The sequence below is a fragment of the Clytia hemisphaerica genome, unplaced genomic scaffold (assembly GCF_902728285.1).
Source record: "Clytia hemisphaerica strain Z4C2 unplaced genomic scaffold, Clytia hemisphaerica genome assembly, whole genome shotgun sequence".
NCBI classification, from domain to species: domain Eukaryota; kingdom Metazoa; phylum Cnidaria; class Hydrozoa; order Leptothecata; family Clytiidae; genus Clytia; species Clytia hemisphaerica.
The window spans coordinates 196,475-215,974 of NW_027103621.1; the positions used below are offsets into that span (position 1 = coordinate 196,475).

General features: G+C 36.0%; 2 protein-coding genes across 2 annotated transcripts in view; both read left to right on the top strand.

Moving 5' to 3' along the window:
* LOC136802313 (epidermal growth factor receptor substrate 15-like 1) overlaps nucleotides 1-811 on the top strand; it is a 28,247-nt gene extending 27,436 nt beyond the window's left edge. Inside the window, exon 24 of the mRNA XM_067059031.1 lies at nucleotides 568-811. Within this exon, the coding sequence (XP_066915132.1) occupies nucleotides 568-723 (156 nt within the window). The 3' untranslated portion in view covers nucleotides 724-811. The remainder of the gene's footprint in view (nucleotides 1-567) is intronic.
* A 3,195-nt stretch (nucleotides 812-4,006) lies between these two features.
* On the top strand, nucleotides 4,007-19,281 carry LOC136802314 (uncharacterized). Its single transcript, XM_067059032.1, has 6 exons — nucleotides 4,007-4,666; nucleotides 14,023-14,404; nucleotides 14,746-14,826; nucleotides 15,421-15,501; nucleotides 18,296-18,494; nucleotides 18,660-19,281. The coding sequence occupies exons 1-6, from the start codon at nucleotides 4,438-4,440 to the stop codon at nucleotides 18,870-18,872; spliced, it is 1,185 nt and encodes a 394-aa protein (XP_066915133.1). The 5' UTR covers nucleotides 4,007-4,437; the 3' UTR covers nucleotides 18,873-19,281.
* Nucleotides 19,282-19,500: the final 219 nt, after the last annotated feature.

Below are 19,500 nucleotides of genomic sequence, written 5' to 3' on the forward strand. Positions count from 1 at the left end.
TATATCGATTGTTTTCTGACACAAAAGAAAGACAATACTTGGCCCTCCACCGTTTCATTCGATGTTTATCCAGAGTCTCTATAATAAATCCATGGCTAAACCTTGCGTAGTAAATTGGACAGTTTGGGAAGTTTTCCCTTGTTGGAGGCGGAGTCTCGTTGCTGTAGTGCTTTGACGGTGTTATTTAGGTGTATTAGGTTCAGCAAAACCACATTTTGACAAGTCATTACTTGTTCGCTGTTCTTCCTCTGAGGTCTCCCCTCTTGTGAAGAATCAAACCGATTCCTCAAAAAATCAAAGTAGTTAACTTTCTCAAGCGCTATCAGGCTATTGTACTTTAAATTCTGCCATATGCGGCCAAACACACTCGAATTCATCTCTCGACTTCAATGGATGATGATAATACAGGGTTTCCACTGGTCCAGTCAGGGAAAAATCACTCTTTTTAGCGTTTTTGTTAGGGAGAAATACCACTTTTTCAGTACAAAGTCAGGGAAAATAATTGGTTATAACTAGTGGGAACCCTGTAATAATGACAATGATCCAAAAACGTCTTTTCTTTACCAGAATTTATCAGAAGACTCGCAATTGGAATGGGCCAAGAAAGAAAGCGAAAAAGAAGAAGAAGATAGAATACGCCGAATGAAAGAACTAGCTCAAAAAGAAGAACTCGAAATCGCACTTGCCATCAAACAATCTGTCGAAAGTTCGTCAGACGCATAAAGACATTGTTTTAACACCTATCATCTACATACAGCTGGACTACTCTACTTGCTATCAAGACTATTTACAGTCGACTATCTATTCTTCCTATGACATTGTTTTTGGATATGTTTTGATGGCAGTAATTTTGTTTTCTTTGAAGCAATATGTTGAAAGTTACCATGTGCAGTTGATGTAGACTCCGAAAATTCATGATATTCATGACGTAATGTTTTCTACGGAAATACCCCGGTTTTAGACAGTAGTGGGGCAAATTATAAACTATAAACTATACAAAAGTTGTATAAAATTTGCCACTATCATGAATATCGAACACTGATTGTCAGCATGAAGAATACTTGTTGAAATGTATGTATTAAAAGGGATATAAACCTGATGTAGAGACCGTTTCCTCGTTCCTAGATCTCTTAATTTAAACTTGGAAGCTAGCTGTAGTCGTTGTTCGTGGTAGCTTTAATTAAACTCCATTTTTAACATCATTACCATTTCAAATTGTCTTTCTTCTGCTAAAAGGATTCAAAATTAGATTAGAACCACTTAATTTAATTGCCATCATGTAATTAAGATATCCAACCCAGCTGACATATAACGTTGTTTTAACGCATTTGACGTTGTGTGCCGGCTGGGAATTAAGGTGCTTTCTTGTACAAAGTCCTGCCCTCTGACTGACGCTCAACCATGGATGCAATATAATCTTGCGGATTCTCTCAAAGCTTTACCAGCAGCTACCAGCATACGTAAAGATAATTAAAATGAAGGTTAAACAGATACACGCTTTTTTTTTATAAGAATGGTGTAAATCCATTTCATCATGGATATTCTTAACTTTTTTGGGAAAATCATCCTAGAATATTCTTACAGCATTCTCAGGTTAGGATCCTAATTCAGACTAGATTTAACATTTAGTACATACGTCTCAAGAATAAAATGACATTTTTGTGAAAGGAGTGAGCATTACTTGGGGGTAATTGGCAATTTATAATTGAAGTAGCAAAATTCTGGTGGTGATGGTCATATTCTTAGCATTATTCTTAATTTTTTGGCCATTTTCATCATGGACATTCTTATAAAGTGTATTCTTATAAAAAAAGAAGCGTGTAGAAACAAATGAACTTAACTAAGTGTATTTTGTATCTTCTAGTATTTCCTCCTAGTAGAAAGTCAACCACTAGTGAAAAAGGGCATATGGTTTCTGTCTAGATATTAGCGAAAACAACACTTAAAAATTTATTATTAATTAATTATTAGCATCATTATTATTACGTGTACATTGATATAATCATCCGTTGTTTTTCTATAATTTCATCAAAAAAAATTATTTTAGGTTTTTTTTCAGTTTTTCGGTTTTCTGTCCTCTGTTGTTTATTTTTATTTTGTTTATATGTGAGAAACCAATAAATGATCTCCTTGATATTTTTTTGATTCATATAGCTAACTTCTTGAATAAAGAATTTTTAGGCACTATGTCAATTGTACATTTGCAGATTTTTGCTTCTTTTCGAATGCTTTAAAGGTTTTGTTTTTACATAAGTGTTCCCGTTTCATATCAGACACATATTTCATATCAGGACAGTGTCCCATTGTTATATTATGCTGATATAAGCAAAAAAATGTTTTTCTTTTCCTCTTCCTGAGCAATCTTGCTTATGAATTAAAATTGATGAGTAAGCAAACGACATCACTCTTATTTAAAAACAAAACCTTTAAACTTGTCCAGTGGTTGTTTTTTATCATAAGAAATTTTCCCAGCCTCAATATTCACATTGCCTAAAAGCCAAAAGATCTTTTCGAGTTAAGTCATACCATGGTTATACCCAATCTTTTTCTAAGTAGGAAAAGTATTTTTAAGTTTTATCTTTTCTTTTTTTATATATTAACATTAACCACATTATTATGAATATGTCCTTGATTTGTGAGACTAAAGTTTAAATTTCTTTATATAGTATATAATACTTTGTCTGCATTGAAAGGTTGAATTTTTTTTAGATGGAAAAACAAATGGCTAAATAATGATTAGCCCTCTAAAAATAAATATCTTTGTCTTCTTATTGTATACTTATAATTTCAATGGAGCTGCTTTGCACTATACAGGTTTTTTTATAAGAACATCCAAGATTTTGAAGCCTTCGGATGTTCTTAATTTTTTGAGTTTCAAGCATTTTTACCCATTTTCCTAAAAAATCAGGTGTTTTCGAGTCCGCGAAGCCTTGAAATGTTCTTAACATTTTTGCCATCGAAGCCTTATGTTCTTATAGAATAAACGTGTATATATGAAGTTGGGGTTTAGGCTATATATAGGCATGTATATGATTTGAAACCATTTTTTTTGGAATATTTCCATTCTATGTTATGACTGCCAAGGAATTCTCCTTTAGCATTCAAATGCTAAGAATCTGAGAATAAGAATATTTAAAGGCTTGGATTGGAACATAAAAAGTTAAATTCTGTTGAAAAATATATCTTAATATTCTTACAAGAAATTTATTAATGCTTTAGTCAAGTTTTTTTTGCGAGGCTCTGTCCCTTTGAGGCTATTTACTCATCCTGGGCTGGACACTGATCGCCTTATTGTTCCAATAAAAAAGTAAAATGGTCATTGCCCGGGGGGGGGCAGTGGGTTTACCAACTGACGGTATGTGCGGCGAAAAAATTTGCTTTTAGAATCGCACCCTTACAGTGCAGAAAAAAATCGGTGAAATTCATACCCTTACAGTGCATTTTTTCAAATTTTAAACTCTTTTAGAGCAAAAAAAATCAACATTTTCGAGCAAAAATTGGCAATTTTTCCCAGATTTGTTGAAATTTCCACCCTTACAGTGCATTTATCAAAAGTCCACCCTTACAGTGCATTTCTGATATTTTGAAAAACATACCCTTAACCGCCGCACATACCCGTCGGTCAATTTGCCTGACTGCCCCCCCCCCCCGGGACAAAAACTACTTGGGGAATCATACTTTTTCTCATGTATAAGAACAGGTACCCTTAAAATCTCAGACCATCTGATTAATTAAGAATTTAGTAGAAGTAAATTTTTTATACGAACCTCAAACATTTGATTATTTCACTGGAAAGCATCGAAAGATGTTCTTATTTTTGGAATTTTTTGAGAAGTATTATGTGTGCATGATGATTTTCCTACATTTTGTAGCAGAAGTCACCGCTTTCTTACTATATACAATAAAAGTTCTTATAAGAAAAAGTCTCTGAAGTATGGAAAGTTTAAGTGAAGCTAATTTTTTTTCGTCGCCAATAGCTGCCGATGTTCAGTTTTTTTTTATCTTTAGAAATAAAGAGGTCGTTTATTTAGCGTTTCCAATAGAGAAATCAATATCTCGGAAGGCGTGAGCTGAATGCAACCAAACGATTTGAACACTGGTTTGTTTTCATGCTAAACAGAAGCGCAAAACTTTGTTTATAATGCAGGTCAATTTTACGGGATTCGTAACCAGAATCGACTCGGCACCGGAACCTGATAGGGATCTGAATCGGCTAGGAAATATTCAATGTTTTTCTACAAACTTCGAGCCGAGGCTTTTAAAAATCTCCCTTGAGATTTGGTCTTGAAAAACATGCTCGAAGTTGATAAAGCACCCGTAATACATGCCCTGCAAAGCATGAGGCTTCCATTTCAAACATTTGGAGAAGACGCAGCCCAGCGGAGCTTCAAGTTTATACCCTCGAAAGAAAATCCAGAGTAATCGAATCCAGGAACTATGCCTTCAGGCGATTTGGATAACTGTTACTCCATTGGAGTCGACAACAAATTTGGAACTTGTGATAGTGACATCGAAGATCCCTATGAACTTATTCTAGCTGCTCAAGAAAAACCAAAAAAGGAAAAGGAGCCAAAAGTCAAAGGAAAGAAAGATGTCAAACCAGCCAAAACTACCGAGAAAAAAACTGTGAAAACCGAAACTACTACTGAAAATGAAAACTCAGAAAGTGAGTATTACTGTTTCCAATGTTTTTGAATGCTTCTATTTTGTTTTGTTGTTGTATTGCTTTGAATTGTAAGGTCAGTCAGGGAAATCCCTCAATACACCTTATCGGAAATTCCACCTCCTCTTGTTGTTGCTACGCAACACTTTTTGGGAGGTAAACAAAGCGCTATATGTCCAGTGTATTTGTCCGTTTTGCTACACCGGACGCAAAGTCCGGTGTCAGACTGGTGTTGCATACAGGGGGAATTTTGGACGCCAGACATTTATGAAACAAAAAATTAAGAAACACCGGACGCACCGGACTGGTCATGTCCAATGTTTTGATTGTCCGGTGGGAAAAAATATCCTTCTCCGACACCGGACATCCGACTTCCTTAAGTCCGGTGTAGAAATTGTCCGGTGGTAAAAATTGTCCGGTGGTAGAAAGATTCTCATTTTACACCAAACTTTTGCGTGTCCGGTGTTCGTTAAATCTGGTGCGTCGGCAGGGTCCTACCTTTGTACCTCTTTGTACTTCTTTTTGGCTTTTGCTTGAACAGCTCATCCAACTTGTTGAGTCTGATGCTTCGACATTTCCTTGAGACTGTTGGAGTCAGCTTGCCTAAGGTTAAAATAGTGGGCAAGCAGAGGTTCGTCAGGAACAGTTGTGAGGAAGGTGTCTAAGTGTTTTTTTAATACTTCTTTGGGGCAGTTTGTCAAATATCTTATTGGTCTGGGAAGGGTGTTGAATAATCGAGGGCCTTCTTGGGAAAGACTTCCCCTCCAGATATTTTTGTGTTTGATATTGACAGCTTTTAGATTGCAAATGCTCCCCAACCTCTGATTTATGTGGCAGGAAATGCCTCCTTTACTTTCGTCATAATCAAAATTCGGGACGTTGCCTTCAATGACGTTCCAGGTATAAATTATTTGATACCGCTCTCTCCGTCTTTCAAGGCTATACAGTTTTAATGATTTGAGTTTTTCCCAATAATTGAGATGTCTGAGGAATGGAATTCCATGTAAAAATGATTTCTGGACTTCTTCCAGTTGCTGGACAAGACCACCCTTCCAGGGAGACCAGAGTTGAGAGCAGTAGTCCAAATGAGGGATGGCTAGTGCTTTCCATAAAGTTAACATGGTTTCAATTTCCCTTGATTTGAATGTGCGGTATATCCATGCACTTATATTTTTCACTTTTTTGATTTGTTCTTGGATATGTTTCTCATAAGTCAACTGAGTGTCTAGGGTGACTCCAAGGTCTTTAACTTCGTCTTTATTTTCGATCAACGTTGCTGTGTCAGTAAAATAGCGAGAACTTTGCTTCAGAGCGTTGTTTTTCCCGTAGGCAAGGTGCTCAAATTTAAGACCATTCAGCTGCATGTTGTTGTCTTCTGTCCACTTATAGACTGTCTAGATCATTTTGTAGATGATAAACATCCTCCAGTTTGGATATTTCTTTCATCAAACGAGTGTCGTCAGCAAACGATGCCAAAATAGAATGAAGGATGTTGTTATCGATATCTTGAATCATGATCAGGAACAATAGCGGTCCCAGCACAGATCCTTGCGGCACACCTGAAATAACATCTGTTTCTGAGGACAAGGTTGAGTTTACTGAAACTCTCTGTGTTCGATGAGTCAAAAAGGATCTGATCCATTCAAGGAGTTTACCGTTTATGCCATTTTTCTGAAGCTTGTGTAACAAAATGGTATGGTCTACTCTATCAAAAGCTTTACTGAAGTCTAAATAGATAACGTCAATGTTGTTTCCATTCTCTAGGTAATGGATCCGTCTTTCGGTGTGTTGAAGCAATTGACTAAGACATGAGCGGCCTTTCCTAAAGCCATGTTGATTATTGTTATACAGATTGTTTTCTTCTAGATGATTCTGTATCTTGGCTCGTACAATCTTTTCAAAGACCTTTGAAATATGGGATGTGAGGGCAACAGGTCTATAGTTTTCAGCAAGTCCCTGATTCCCTTTCTTGTAAACTGGGGATATATGACCAGTTTTCAAAAGTTTTGGAGTGATTCCTTTGTTAAGTATGTTTCTCCAGATGATTGAAAGTGGTAGAGCAATGTTATCTTTAGTTTTTAGCAGAAGAATAGCTGGAAAACCATCAGGTCCAGGTGCTGAAGTTGGTGACAGTGTACCGATTTCTTTGACAAATTCCTCGATAGTCAGATTGATATCTTCAAGTGTTGGTATTTGGGACTCAAGCGGAGGAAGGTTGTAGTTTTGAAGAGGTTGGGTGAATACAGACTTGTATTGGTTTTGTAGGATATTGGCCATCAAAAGGGGATCATTAGTCAATTTGTTAGTGTCTGGATCGATTAAGGGTCCAACTTTTGGTTTAGATTTCGAGAAGCGATTAGCGTACGAGTAAAAGAATTTTGGATTGGATTTGATTTTAGAAGTTGCTTCAGCTTCTTTCTGTTTCCTCTCTTGAGCAAAGGATTTTTGAAGTAGCACTTCAATTTCAACAAGTTTTTCTGTAGTTTTAAGATTTTGAAATCTTTTTCTCAGTTTCTTTCTTTTTCGCATTAAAATCCGCCTGTCTCTTGGCTTGCGTTTCTTCTTGGATGAAAATATTTTTGGAGGTACATTATTTGAAGATATAATGAATATGCATTGTTTGATAAAAGCATCATATTGGGCGTCAGGGTCTGAATCAAGTGGGTTCAAAATTTTGTGCCAGTCAGTGTCTTTGAAATTTTCATTGATGATAGCCCAATTAATTTGATCATAATAGAAGTTAAAACTATCAAAAGCACTGATTAAATTTTTATTATTGTTATTACTATAGTTGTTTTCAGTCATAGAAAGTTCAGATGGCTTGTAACATCAATTATGAAGTGATCTGAGAGAGCAGTTGGTGTGCATAGGTAGTTGAAGATTGAATCAGAGTTATTAGTCAGTAAGAAGTCTAATATATTGCCATTAGAATGAGTAGACATGGATCATCTGGTTCAAGTTTAAAATTGAAGTAAAATTGTTTAAAACATCTAGAAGTTGTAAATATCGGGGGTATTTCCTTCGATTGATTCGATGATGTCCTGCATTGCTGAGTTAAGGTCCAAGAATTCCGGAGCCGCTGATTTGTGCAGAATATTTGTTGGCTATCTATAAATGACACCAAGAATAAGGTTAAGGTTTTTTAAATGAAGTAGTAGAGCTTCATTGACACCATTTGAAAATTCAAGTATTGGCTCAAACATTGGAGATACGTCGCTTCGAAGATAAAATGCGACACCTCCGCTATGTCTTCCATATTGGATTTGATGCGATTTCTATCCTTACGAAAAAGCTCGTATCCTTCAATTTCAAGCTCTGCTTTCTTGTGCGAAGAGGTCCTGTGATAGGGTGGACAGGCCAACATTTTCCCCTCAATTTTTGGAAACCAAACCAATTTTATTTGAAAGTCCTTACGTTTGTGATTAAAATGAGGGGTCATTTACTAGAATTGGTTAAGTATTCCCAAAGTTATTCCATTTTCAAAACACAAAAAATCACCTTTTCAAAGAAGCGCCTCCTTACACCACGCCAGCAAGAAATAATTTTCGGAAGCACCAAAATCGCGCCAAAAATGGTGGATGAAATCTAGTCTTCCGTGTGGCGGGGTGTGGGGAGTTTTGCTGGTGCGATTTGAAAATCAGCCCGATGACTGCTAAACTTAAGCTTATCGCTAATGAGCTGGAAATGATAGCCAAAAACAATTTCAGATGGTGTATGGTGCTTAAATGAAAAAATCCCCAATCTTGTTAAAAAATCTCAATTTCTTCTTATTTTTCAAAATTCCAGACGGCCTGTAGATTTTCAAATAAAGCACTTTGTGATAGATTGTTGCCTAATCTTACCCTGGGTTTACTAAAAAAAAACGCGATCGAAAAGATTAACCAGCTCAATAGCGACAGCCATTTGTTTCAATGTGTGTCGAGAATTTTACGGTGCCGTGGTCAGCACTAAATCGCATTTTCACCTTGACGTCAAAAAACATGAATATCTTCGGAAAGAAAATAGATACCTGGATGCAGTTTTTTGGCGCCTGCGATTCGTTGCAAATAAACAGGGTGTCGAAAACTAAAATGAAGACAATAGTTGCATTTGCATGAGACAAAAATTTCAAAGTGAAGATTTTTCCCTGTTATTTCTTAAAGGGACATAAAAGTATTAAATTGTAAACATTGCTCAAAGCATGTATCATTAACTTTTATTAATGGGCTGAGTTCCTCTACTTTTTTCTTTACTCTCAAGGCATCCTCAATTATGCCAATACATAAGTTTTTAAATAACTTTTTTATAGCTCTAACTACAGCTCATTCATTTAACCCCACTTTGCACACGTGAAATTGTACTAACTTTGAAGAATATCTCGACGAATAACTTTGCTATTGACATGCGGTTTTTTGGACCTACCCCGGTGGGGTGGAGGTCCTATAAATTAACCAACTTTTCTCAGGATTGAATCATAGGAATCTTTTGATTTTTGGTACAAAGGTGCAAAATGGTGTTGGCCAAAATGTGACGGAGCCCGATTTTCGAAAAAAAAAATTGGGGGGTAAATTTGGGCCAAAAAACGGCTAAAAAACGGGTTTTTTGGACTTTGTGGACAATTGGATCATTAATTTTTTCTGATTTTTTGCATGAAAGTAGGGTACCATCATAGGTAAAAGAGGTCAGCAGATTTTTGCAAAAAAAATTTTTTGGCTCAAAAAACCCATGTTTATATAAGAATCACTTAATAAGCATAGGTCAATGTTTTAGCATATTTATTCTTATTATTTTATTAGTTTTTTTTTTAAAGATGTCCGTGGAGGGATTGAGTTTTTAAAAACAATTATTTTTTTGGCTGAACCGAATCTTTATCTATAAGAATCACTATTCATACGAGATCGTGCTCTTAGCTAATTATTATTTTTATATTATTATTTTTCTAAAAAGGAGAAAATTCACCGAGTGGCGATGGTTTTGTTTTCTGTAACCTTATTTATTAAGCTGTGCATTTTTTGTAGTGGATTGTTTTTATAAAGAAAAGCGTTTAATAGTTTTTTTTATTTCTTTTTTATAAGTATTTTTCAATTGTGTTGATAGTTTCTCCCAATAGATATGCTTTCATTTTTCTTTATTTTTTTGTATTTTGACCAGTTATGTCTTATGTGTTTCATTGTTTCAATGTTCTTTGATTAGTTTGATAACCAGGTAGGTCCATAAAAGTATCACTTGTTGTATTGGAAATATAATATAGCCTATTGGCTCAAATTTATTTCAGTAATGTATTCTCCTTGGGTATTGCATAATTAATATTTGAATATTGGGGTATCTGTATGGATCTTGTGGCCCAAATGGTATTGGAGAAATGGTATCCATATGGATATTGTGGCCCAAATGGATAGAAATTTTTTTTATTATTTCAACATCATACTAAAAAATTAAGAGACTTCATTCATATGCGTCTGTTCAAGAGTAATCTAGCACATGTCTTAACCATGCTAAAAACAATGACATAATTTTTGCCATAAAAATAATATATCGAAGTGGTTTATGTTGCTGTCGCGTACTACAAGGTGAGTCACAATTTTTAAGACAGCAATTGAAAATTACTATTTCAAATTAGATAAGGCTACAGTGTGTCAGGAGTAGCCTCTGCATCACATAAGAGAACCAAGAGGAACATGTTATTTTGCATTTTAAAGTTTTATTTATTTCAAAGAATCTTTAAATTTTGTAAACCACTTTAGGCCATAAGATCCATATGGATAGCAAATTTGTATACACATTTCGGCCAAAGAATCCATATGGATACCTATTGTCAAATGAATTTTGTATCCCGCTGTATACAGTTTGTTTACAAATTTTGTCACTACTTTTATGTCCCTTTAAGCAAGCAACCCAGTCCCTACCGCAAATACAGGAGAAAAAAGTTTGATGTCGATCTGAAGCACGATAGTCAATCTTATTTACAACATCATAAAAGTATGAAGATAACCATCCACACCAATGATTTATCTAAAATACATTTATTTGATTACACTGAAATTACTAAAAAACACTGAATTTATACCAAAAATGCAAATTGCCTTTTTTTCGGCATTTTTTAAAATCTATTTATTCTATCCACCCAGAGAAATTTGGGCAGGCATGTTTGAGGATCCTTGCTTGTGTTCCCTTAGGGAAAGTTGGGTTTTTGAGCTTTTCTTAAGTTGTGTCAAACAGAATCCTCTCAAATTTTGATGTTCTTTCTATTTATGATACTATTATCGCCCTGAAAATTTTCATGATTGAATCAGGGGGTACCAAGTCAGTGTACTGGACCATAGGGCACTAACTTGATTTTGAGATTTTTTTACAAAAAATTAGACCACTGCCCTTTTTAGTACACTGTACTTATTTTCTTCCACTGTCAGGGCTTTGACACCACCCTTTTAGTACACTTTACTGACGTTTTTCCACGACCGGATTTTTAATATCACCATTTTAGTACACTGTACCGGGCTTTAACACCACCCTTTTAGTACACTGTACTCACTTTCTTACACGGCCGAGGCTTTGGCACCACCCTTTTAGTACACTTTACTGACGTTTTTCCACGGCCAAGGCTTTGACACCACCCTTTTAGTACACTTTACTGACGTTTTTCCACAACCAGATTTTTAATATCACCATTTTAGTACACTGTACCGGGCTTTAACACCACCCCTGATGTTTTTCCACGGCGGAGGCTTTGACACCACCCTTTTAGTACCAAAAATAGGGTTTTAATTTTACTTGGTGAAAAATTATATCATTTGGGTGACACATAGAAAAGTAATCAACCACCACCACCCACCAGTCTTGAATTTTCAAGGAGATCCCTGGACAGAGTTATTGGACCTACCCCGGTGGGCTGTAGGTCCTATAAATTAACCTCTGTTCGTCCGTTCGTCCGTTCGTTACTAGCTTTTCTCGGGATTGGCTCATTAGTTTTTCCTAATTTTTGGCACAAAGATGAAAATGGTATGCCAAATGTGACGGACAGCCCGATTTTCGAAAAAAATTCATTTCCGGCCGAAAATGCCGGAAATATGCCGGAAAAACCGGTTTTTTGGCATTTTCTCGAGATTCATCATTAGTTTTCTGATTTTTTTGTCAAAATGCGTATGATCCTGCCTAAAACTGGATTAGTTCGTTTTTTGAGAAAAATTTATTCCGGCTGAAAGCCGAATATCCGAAAGTCGCCGTTTTTTGCAGATTTTCATGGATTTTTCCTTATATTTCGTTGTTTTTTCACACAAAAATTGTTTGTAGCAATGCCCACCATCAAGCATGGTTTAATTGTCAATAAAAGGTTTTTGAAGCCGGAACTTTCTAAAAATCCCGAACGGCACCTATTTTCGCGGAAAACCGGTATTCTTGATTTCTCGAGTGTACTTTAATTTTTTCATGAATTTGCACACTGATGCAAATGGCAAACCTAAATATGCGAGCCGATTTCATTAAGTACTTTCCGGGCCGAAAATCCAAAACCGGTTTTTTAGGGCATTTTCTCGAGATTTCATCATTTAGTTTTTCTGATTTTTTTGCACAAGAGCGTATTAACAATTCTAAAACATGGCCTAGTCAGATTTTGAGAAAAATTCTATTCCGCTGAAAATGCCGAAATTCCCGGAAAGCGCCGTTTTGCAGATTTCATCGACTTTTCTTTATGGTTTTGTTTTTTTCAACAAAAACATTATTGAGAGCATGCCACCCAGCTGGTTAATTGTCAATAAAGTGATGTTTTGAAGCCGGAAAATTCTAAAAATCGCCGGAACACTATTTGCCGAAAACGGTATGTCCGTGATTTCTTGATGTCCTTTATAGTTTTTTTTTTTCAGAAATTTTGCACACTGATGCAAATGAAATACCTAAAATGTGACGGAGCCTGATTTGGAAAAATATTTTTCCCGACCGAAAATGCAGAAATTGCCGGAAACCGTTTTTTTACATTTCTCGAATTTCATCGTTAGCTTTTTCTGATTTTTTGTAGAAAGATGCTATTTGCAATGCTCAAACATGGCCGAGTTCGATTTTGAAAAAAATTTTTCCGTTGAAAATGCCGGAAATGCCGTCTTTGCAGATTTTCATTATCTGTTTCCTTGTTTCTATGTTCGCACACAAAACATTAAGTAAAATGCCCCATCAGCATGATCATTGTCATTTTTCTAGCGTGAACCGAAATACTTATTTATTACTACACCTCAGATAAACCAGGGAAGACAGAAAATTTTTGAAATTTGATCTTTTTTGAGCAGGTTTTACCACTTTTATTAGCTAGTAATTATTTTTCAAGCTCTCGTGGGAAAAGGCCATGGCAACCCAGAAACGTTCCTACATTAATTCTAAATAAAAAACACTCTGATAAAACCATCCGTACAAAAAAAACACCTTGTACGTACAAAGTTTTCCTTTCCTTTTATTTATAATCCCTTTTCCGTTAATATCCTTCTTAATATTTTCCTTATCGTCACTCTTCCGTTCTCCTTTCCATATATTTTTTTTTTTTTTTTTTTCGTTAAAATCCATCTAGAATAACTCTTAAAAAAAAAACCTCCCCTTTCGTACAATTTACTTTATCTGCCGTAAAATTACCTTATGAAAAATTTTTTTAAATTCTTTTCTCATCTTTTCCCCCATTCCTCCTTGTCTCTCTACTGCTAAAAACTCCATCATTCATACCCCCTTGCTTTCAATTTTAGAGCACTAACAGCCCCCAAACCGTCCTTTAAATTTTCCGCCCGCTTCCTCTCTTGCTTCTCCCTCCCGCTCCCCCTGGCCCCCCCCCCCCTCACCCCGGAGCCGCCCCTGGGGTCCGCCTGTCTCTTATTTTTCACCCTTGCGTTTAGAGGCCCCGCAGGCTCCTTGCGCTTACCAATACCAAATCCACACACTCGTACCGATCGCGATCCTCTCCAATTCCCTCACACTTTTTTCATGCGTTACCCAACCACTCACTTTTTTTTTTTTTTTTTGAATATACAAGAGAGTTAGAACGACGTGTGATTAGTTTGAAAATGTCTACCATTTTTATTGCACGCGAGAACAGGAATTTCAAATTGTTAATTTACAGAACGATAGCAAAGGCTATTATCTTTCGGATGCCGTAAATAAATTCACTAAAACTGATTTTTGCGACCAGAACTTTCTATTAATTTTTCCCTACAACCCTTCCCTCTCCCCCCATCAACAATCAATGATGAATTTATTGCGTTATGCATTTTCGCTAAACGATATATTTTCTGACTGATTTTTTTCTCCTCGCATTGCTATCTAACTTTCATCATCAGGTAGGTCCATTCAGCATCTAGCTTGTTATCTTTAGAATTGGTGCCTTTGAATAAATATCATCTTTTTAATAGACAAAAGAAATGATCGACCAAGAAATGAACGCGGACGTGGTAGAGGACGTGGAGGAAGAGGTGGTCGTGGAGGAGAACGCGGTGAGCGTGGTGGTCGTGGACGTGGAGGATTCCGTAACAACAATTTCAGCCCAAACAATAACAACAATCAAGGTGGATTTGGATTTGACAACAACAATCAAGGAGGCTTTGGATCTTATCAAACACAAGTTGCTGAAACCAATGAGGGTGGATTTGGCTCTGGATTTGGAGGAAATGATGGTGAGGAACGACGTGGAGGTAGAAGTGGCTTCAGAGGGAGTGGACGAGGTGGCAGAGGGGGTCGTGGACGGGGGCGTGGTGGAAACAGGGAGTACGACCGTAGAAGTGGTAGTGACAAAAGGTATTTATATTGTATTTCTAGTGGTTGCTCTTACTGACTGTAAAGTATAGTCTTCATGACTGACCTGAATTGAATAAAAGTCACTCATTTTAATAGCATGTGTACATTGCTACTGGTAAATAATGTCTTGAAAGTGGAAAAGATCCAGATTCTGGGGTTCCATCAAATTTTGAAAGGGGGTAGAACCTAGATTGGGGGTAGTGAACCATGGCCATCTTTTCTATTCTAGTATCCAAGAAATCAAGGATTGAAATTTTTTTAGCATACAATACCACTGCTAACTAAATGCTATTTTTAGATTTAAACACTGGCATCCTTGTCTGAATTTAATTTTCTTACAGCTCTGTCAAACCAGCTGACAAACGTGATGGCTCTGGATCATACAACTGGGGATCTCCTCAAGATGAAATCAATGCTGCAAGGTATGTATGGCAGGCTGCCTCTATCATTTAATTATAAATGGTACTTTTTCTGTACCTCCTCTTGGTAGATGATGTCTATTATCCCATTTGCTATTAAAATCAATTTCCAGGCCTTTCCACAAATAAAATCAAACTTGATCGATGAATTGATCTCGTAAATGATTTGACAAATTTTTTACCAAATCGCTTGCGTCAATCAAATTTTGCGTGTGCGATTTAAAAAAACTCTCCCCAGAAATATTTTTGATGTAATCATATGGATTCTTGCCTTATCTATATCATAGTGTGCGTTTTGATTACAAAAAGTATACAGTGGAATTTCTCTATTTCGACCACCCTTTAACTCAAACATGTCTGTCTACTCAAACATTACAGGATGCTAAAGTGTTTAATTTTTCTATTCAAACCTTTGTTAATTAAACCGTTTTTAAGAAGTCTATCATTCCCATTTTCAATTGAGCTTATCAGCTGCGAGATCACCCTTAGACAAAGATAACTTTATTATGATAGAAACCTAATTGACGTGAGAAACTTTTCGCCCACCAAGAGCGATCGCTCACGCGTCTTATTGAAATAACTGATTTCTTATTTCAGTGAAGAAAATGGTGGATTTGGAGCACCCAAAGAAACTGAAGAAACTCCTGCTGAAAATGTCGAACAAACTCAAGAAACTGAGTAAGAATGTTTTATTTTCATTGGCATATGCATCGTTTTTTCTCCTAAATGAAATGTGTTTTCGAAGGTACTGAAGCACTCCAATATTTCTAATTCCCAGTGGAAATTCCTGGCATGCCTTCAATTTTGTTAGGGTAACGGAATACTGACTGATTTATAATAGTGGTAATGTTATAAGATATTTAAAGTCTTATGGTTGAATTATGAATTCCCCCAAAATCATCACATCAGATTTTGATTATGGACCTACCTTGGAGGCCAGGGCTTGGAGGTCCTAAATGAAATGCATAAAAATAGAGGCCCTGAATCTTGGAGTTAGAAAACTTCGAGTTAGCAATTCTTGAGTTAGGAATTTTTGAGTTAGCTAAATTATGACGTCATAAAAGTGCAAATTATGACGTCACTCGACTCTAACTCGATTTTTCATTTTCAATAAAGGAGTTTCGAGTTAGGATTAACTCGGATTTTATTTTTCGAAAAAACCTTTTCAAGTTAGCTAACTCCAATTTCTTTTTCACAAAACCTTTTTTCGAGTTAGCTAACTCGGAATTTATTTTTCGTTCACAAGTTTTCGAGTTAGCTATCTTGGATTTTTTGTATGGTAGTAGAAAAATCCAAAAAAATCGAAAAAGAGTAGGCAGAAGGAAGTTTGCTTGTTTTTCTTCTTCCTTTCTTGTTTAATGTGGAGTGGAGATTGTAAAAAATAAAAAATTAGATATATTGAATTTAAGTGCCCTGATGTATCTTCTGTGTGCACCAACAAAATTTTGCTTCATAAAACTACATTTTGATGCTTGAATTTTGACTTGCATGAGCGTATGATTTTTTACCACACTGGGTGTTCTTTGCTTTTGGCTCCAGATAATTGTTTTGTCAGTTCTACAGATATGTTGCAGATTATTTCAAGGTATGTTAGTTCTCAACTTCAGTTGAGTTAGAATCTGAGAATGTGTGTCTGTGTGTCTGTCTGTCTGTGTGTGTGTATGTCCCAAAACTTTGGGGCAGCCTGGACGTTGGAGACTTCAAAAATTGTTCGATTAGACTGAAATTTGGCACACTTGTTTCTTGGGTGATTATCGGGGTTTTTTTTTTTCATTTTTCAAAAATTTTGATTTTTGGGGCCTTGGGACGAGTTTTTCGCCATAACGAGGCTAAAACTTTGGGGCAGCCTGGAGACTTCAAAAATTATTCGATTTGACTGAAATTTTGCACACTTGTTCTATGGGTGAATATCTGGGGGCCTATGAATGATTTGAAGCCACTGAAGTTGAGCCCAGTGCGTTGCGCACGTTTGACTATTATGTATATATAATACTTTTGAGAGTTATATTGAATATTTCTAACATTACTTCTTCATGATTCTCCAAATTCAAAAGGGTGTGTTGTTGTTCCTTTGTAAGATGTTAAAACTAACCAATAACTGTTCTCCAGCTTTGGCATTTCATTTTTCGATACTGCTTGTCCTTTGTGTTTATCTTTTTCAGGTACTTAGCTTCAATTCCTTTGAAGAGATTGAAGTGTGTTTTTGTTTTCTTTCCTTTCTTTCCTTTTGTTCAATTTGTATTTTGGAACTTCGACCGTAGAGCTAAGAATTCGATTTTTCAAACTATCACTCGAATTTTGAATAAAAACATTCAATTGTGAATAAAAACATTCGAATTTTGAATAAAACAATTCGAACTTTTTGGATTTACCTACTACCATACAAAAAAAAATTTCAAGTTAACTTTAAAAACAAATCCAAGATAGCTAACTCGAAAACTTAGGTTTCGTGAAAAAGAAATTCGAGTTAGCTAACTCGAAAAAGTTTTTTCGAAAAATAAAATTCGAGTTATTTTAACTCAAGAAATATTTTTTGAAAATAAAAAATCGGGTTAGAGTCGAGTGACGTCATAATTTGCACTTTTATGACGTCATAATTTAGCTAGCTCGAAAATCGCTAACTCAAAGTTTTCTAACTCTAAGATTCCAGGCCTCGTAAAATAGGGTTTTTTGACTTAATTAGTTTTCTGATTTTTGGCATAAAGATAGAGAGACAGAGAGTAAAAGCTTGGCAACACAAGAAGTTTTTTTCGCGTTGGTGCAATGCAACATGCTCCATCCCACCAACACAAGAAAGAAAGTGCGTGTCCCATGGTTTCTTTTTTTGTTTCATGGGACAAAAAGTGAGGGAAATACCCAAAAGACACTGATTTTCTCCCTGGGACAATGGATGTATCACTTTTATTGGTAGAAAGAAAAATGGGGTGGTGACACGAGAAAACGTTTCAGGTTGGTGGGATAGAGCATGTTCCAATGCACCAACGCAAAAAAACTTCTTGTGTCCCCAAGCCTTAAGGTTCTGTTAGTAAAAAGTGGCTGAAGTTGCTTTTTCTGGAAAATTTTATATTTCAGTTTGAGTTTTTTTATGTTTTTTTTTTATTATGATAGCTTTCAGAAGTAAAGGTCGTATATTGGGAATTTTGGTTATTTTAACGTTTTTCAGAATTTAAAGTTCTGGCGAGAAAGTTGATTTTGGGCTATTTCTTTAATTTAATTGAATATTTCAATTTGGGAGGGGTTGGCAGACTTCCAGGCTATATTCTGAGTCTCATTGGACTATTTTTGAACTTTTGGATCCTCAGATCCTTAAGTCTTAAGTCTCATGTTAAAACTCAACCCTTCCAACCTACTTTAGAGCACTTACAAATCGGTTGTGGTTCAAAAACTTCCCGGTGGATTTCCCTTTTTTCTCAAATATCATGACCTTGATTGTAGCTTATTGTTATTGATTTGTTTATCTTCTTAATTCTAGAGAAACGCCTGAAGTAGAGCCAGTTGATGAAGGGCCACAAGAAATGACATTTGAAGAATACAGAAAACAACAAGAATTAAGGAAACAACCTGCATTCAATTTGCGTAAAGTTGAATCAGACAAGAAAGGACTTAAACCATTGAAGAAACCAACTGAAAAAGACAATGAATCGTCAAGCTCATTCTTCTTCCCAAAAAAGGTAAGCTTTTTTGCTGATTTTTTTCCTTTTGATGAGGAAAAGGTATCGAGGTTTAAAGGACGGGTAAGAGTTTCTTTGGCTTAAAGTGTTTAAAATTGGGATTGAGCTTCATAAAAAGGCGAATGATTTTACAAAACATCAATGAACTTGTTTCTCTCCTCTCAGAACGTCCAAGAAACCTACAAGTCATCTGGTCGCGTCAAGGAAAACTTAAACGTGAACATCCGTTACGGAAGTGGTGAAAACCGTCATTATGATGCTTCTCGACGTGGACGTGGTCGTGGTGGTCGACGTGGTGGACGTAGAGACGGCGAAGGAAACGCAAAGGACGCGACCGGTTACGCTTTGACGAACAATGAGGAATTTCCATCATTGTAAACGTTGGCAGCGTTCGCCGACCAACGCCTTCGACAGGTTTTAGTTACCTGGATTCATTACTTTTGGATTTCTTAAACAAAATCTTTCGCCGCAAACCAACCATCAATAAAATCAATAGCTTTATAAAAAAAGACTATACACATAGAGTGTAACCAGAAACTTTAACAACTATCTGGAATCAAAGCACTTTGTTTATTTTTTGTAATAGAACTGGTATTACAAAATGCTTCGTGTTTTTTAATTAAGATACGCAGGACAGTATTTTTAGTTTGGTAGAGAACATCTTTGGGATTGGAGAGATCACGCCGTCGAACCCCTTGTAAATATAATTTGCCACAACACTCCTCATCTCTCGCTTGTCACGTGATTTTTTTTAAATACTGAAACAAAGTCTTTGGATAAATTTAAACATTTTCATCTTTTCTGGTACCTTAAGGGAACTAATTTTCGCGGTACGAGGGTACTAGAGTCTATTTAAAATTAGCTAAATAACTTTTGATAGAATTTGAATTAAGTAGCGATTTTATGCTCGTTGAAAAGACAAACAGGAGTGGGATATTGTCATAAAGAAGAAACTCAAAAAGATTGGAAAATGAGGAAAACCTGCTTTTTTTTAATAATAGACGAT

Coding starts and splice junctions, on each gene's coding strand:
- LOC136802314 (XM_067059032.1), top strand. CDS start 4,438: ATGCCTTCAGGCGATTTGGATAACTGTTACTCCATTGGAGTCGACAAC. Junction 14,405..14,745: donor AGAAGTGGTAGTGACAAAAG/GTATTTATATTG, acceptor ATTTTCTTACAG/CTCTGTCAAACCAGCTGACA. Junction 15,502..18,295: donor GAACAAACTCAAGAAACTGA/GTAAGAATGTTT, acceptor TCTTAATTCTAG/AGAAACGCCTGAAGTAGAGC.